The sequence below is a fragment of the Sminthopsis crassicaudata genome, chromosome 6 (assembly GCF_048593235.1).
Source record: "Sminthopsis crassicaudata isolate SCR6 chromosome 6, ASM4859323v1, whole genome shotgun sequence".
NCBI lineage: Eukaryota > Metazoa > Chordata > Mammalia > Dasyuromorphia > Dasyuridae > Sminthopsis > Sminthopsis crassicaudata.
In genome coordinates this window covers 238,079,246-238,080,316 of record NC_133622.1, presented here as the reverse complement: position 1 = coordinate 238,080,316, position 1,071 = coordinate 238,079,246, and the positions used below count along the sequence as shown (strand labels likewise).

The following is a 1,071-nucleotide window of genomic DNA, read 5'->3' as shown; positions in this document are numbered from 1 at the left end:
ATATCCTGGGTAAATCACTTAATCCCAATTGTCTTGAAAATAAATGGAAGATTTTGAGAAATATACCAAAGTAATTAAAAGAAGTCCTGATATACAATGCAGACACAATATTTCTCAAAGAGCAAAAAAAGTTTCTCAAACAAATTAGCTCCCTTCAAGTCCAGCATTGCTAGAGCAATTATATTATGGATTAGTTATAATTAGTTATATATTGTCTTGTGAAGTGTGTATTTGTGAGAGAGAGAGACAGAGACAGACACACAAGACAGACACACACACACACATACACACACAGAAAGAGAGAGAGAGACAGAGACACACACACAGAAAGAATTAAAAAAGAATACGGGACACAAGTTTTAATTTTATCTCTTTTAATTACTCTGCTAAAATTAAGGAATTCATTTAATCTAGATGTTCACTTCTTCATGAATTTTAATTCCTTATCTTATGAGAAAGAGATGAATAGATTTCCAAAATGCTTCTAAAGGTATTAAACATAATCTTAATATAAGGGACTATGATCACCAGCACAAATTCTTTCACTTAAGTAGAAATAACAGATCAGAAATAGGCAAAAATAGAGATTCCAATAACCCACATAAGGAAACATTCACTGTCACTCATTTCTGGACATGGCTACAATTGAGTAAGTCAAATATCAGTTCATTTCTTTTCAGATATCTTTTTTATAATCCATAGTTTCCTCATGGCATTTTTTACTTCATTATTTCTCAGGGTGTATATCAGTGGGTTGAGCAATGGGGGCATCACAATATTGAACAAGATAACAAGTTTATCAACTGCCAGTGTGGTTGAGGGGCGGATGTACATAAACATAGGAGGCACAAGAACCAGGAGAACCGTGATAATGTGGGAAGCACAGGTGGAGAGAGCCTTGCGCCTCCCCTCTGATGATTGACTCCTCAGATTCAAGAGGATTACAATATATGAGATTATAAGGATGAAGGATACAAGTGAGATCATACCACTGTTGGCTACAACAATTAGTCCCACCATATAGGTATCAGCACAAGCAAGTTTCAGCAGGGGATGGACATCACAGAAGAA

At 35.4% G+C, this 1,071-nt stretch overlaps 1 protein-coding gene across 1 annotated transcript in view; it reads right to left on the bottom strand.

The window, feature by feature from the left end:
* Positions 1 to 666: 666 nt before the first annotated feature.
* Positions 667 to 1,071, bottom strand: part of LOC141548020 (olfactory receptor 4S1-like) — a 942-nt gene continuing 537 nt past the window's right edge. The window contains 1 exon segment of the mRNA XM_074276772.1: positions 667 to 1,071. This exon segment is cut by the window's right edge and continues 537 nt beyond it. Coding sequence (XP_074132873.1) covers positions 667 to 1,071 — 405 coding nt within the window.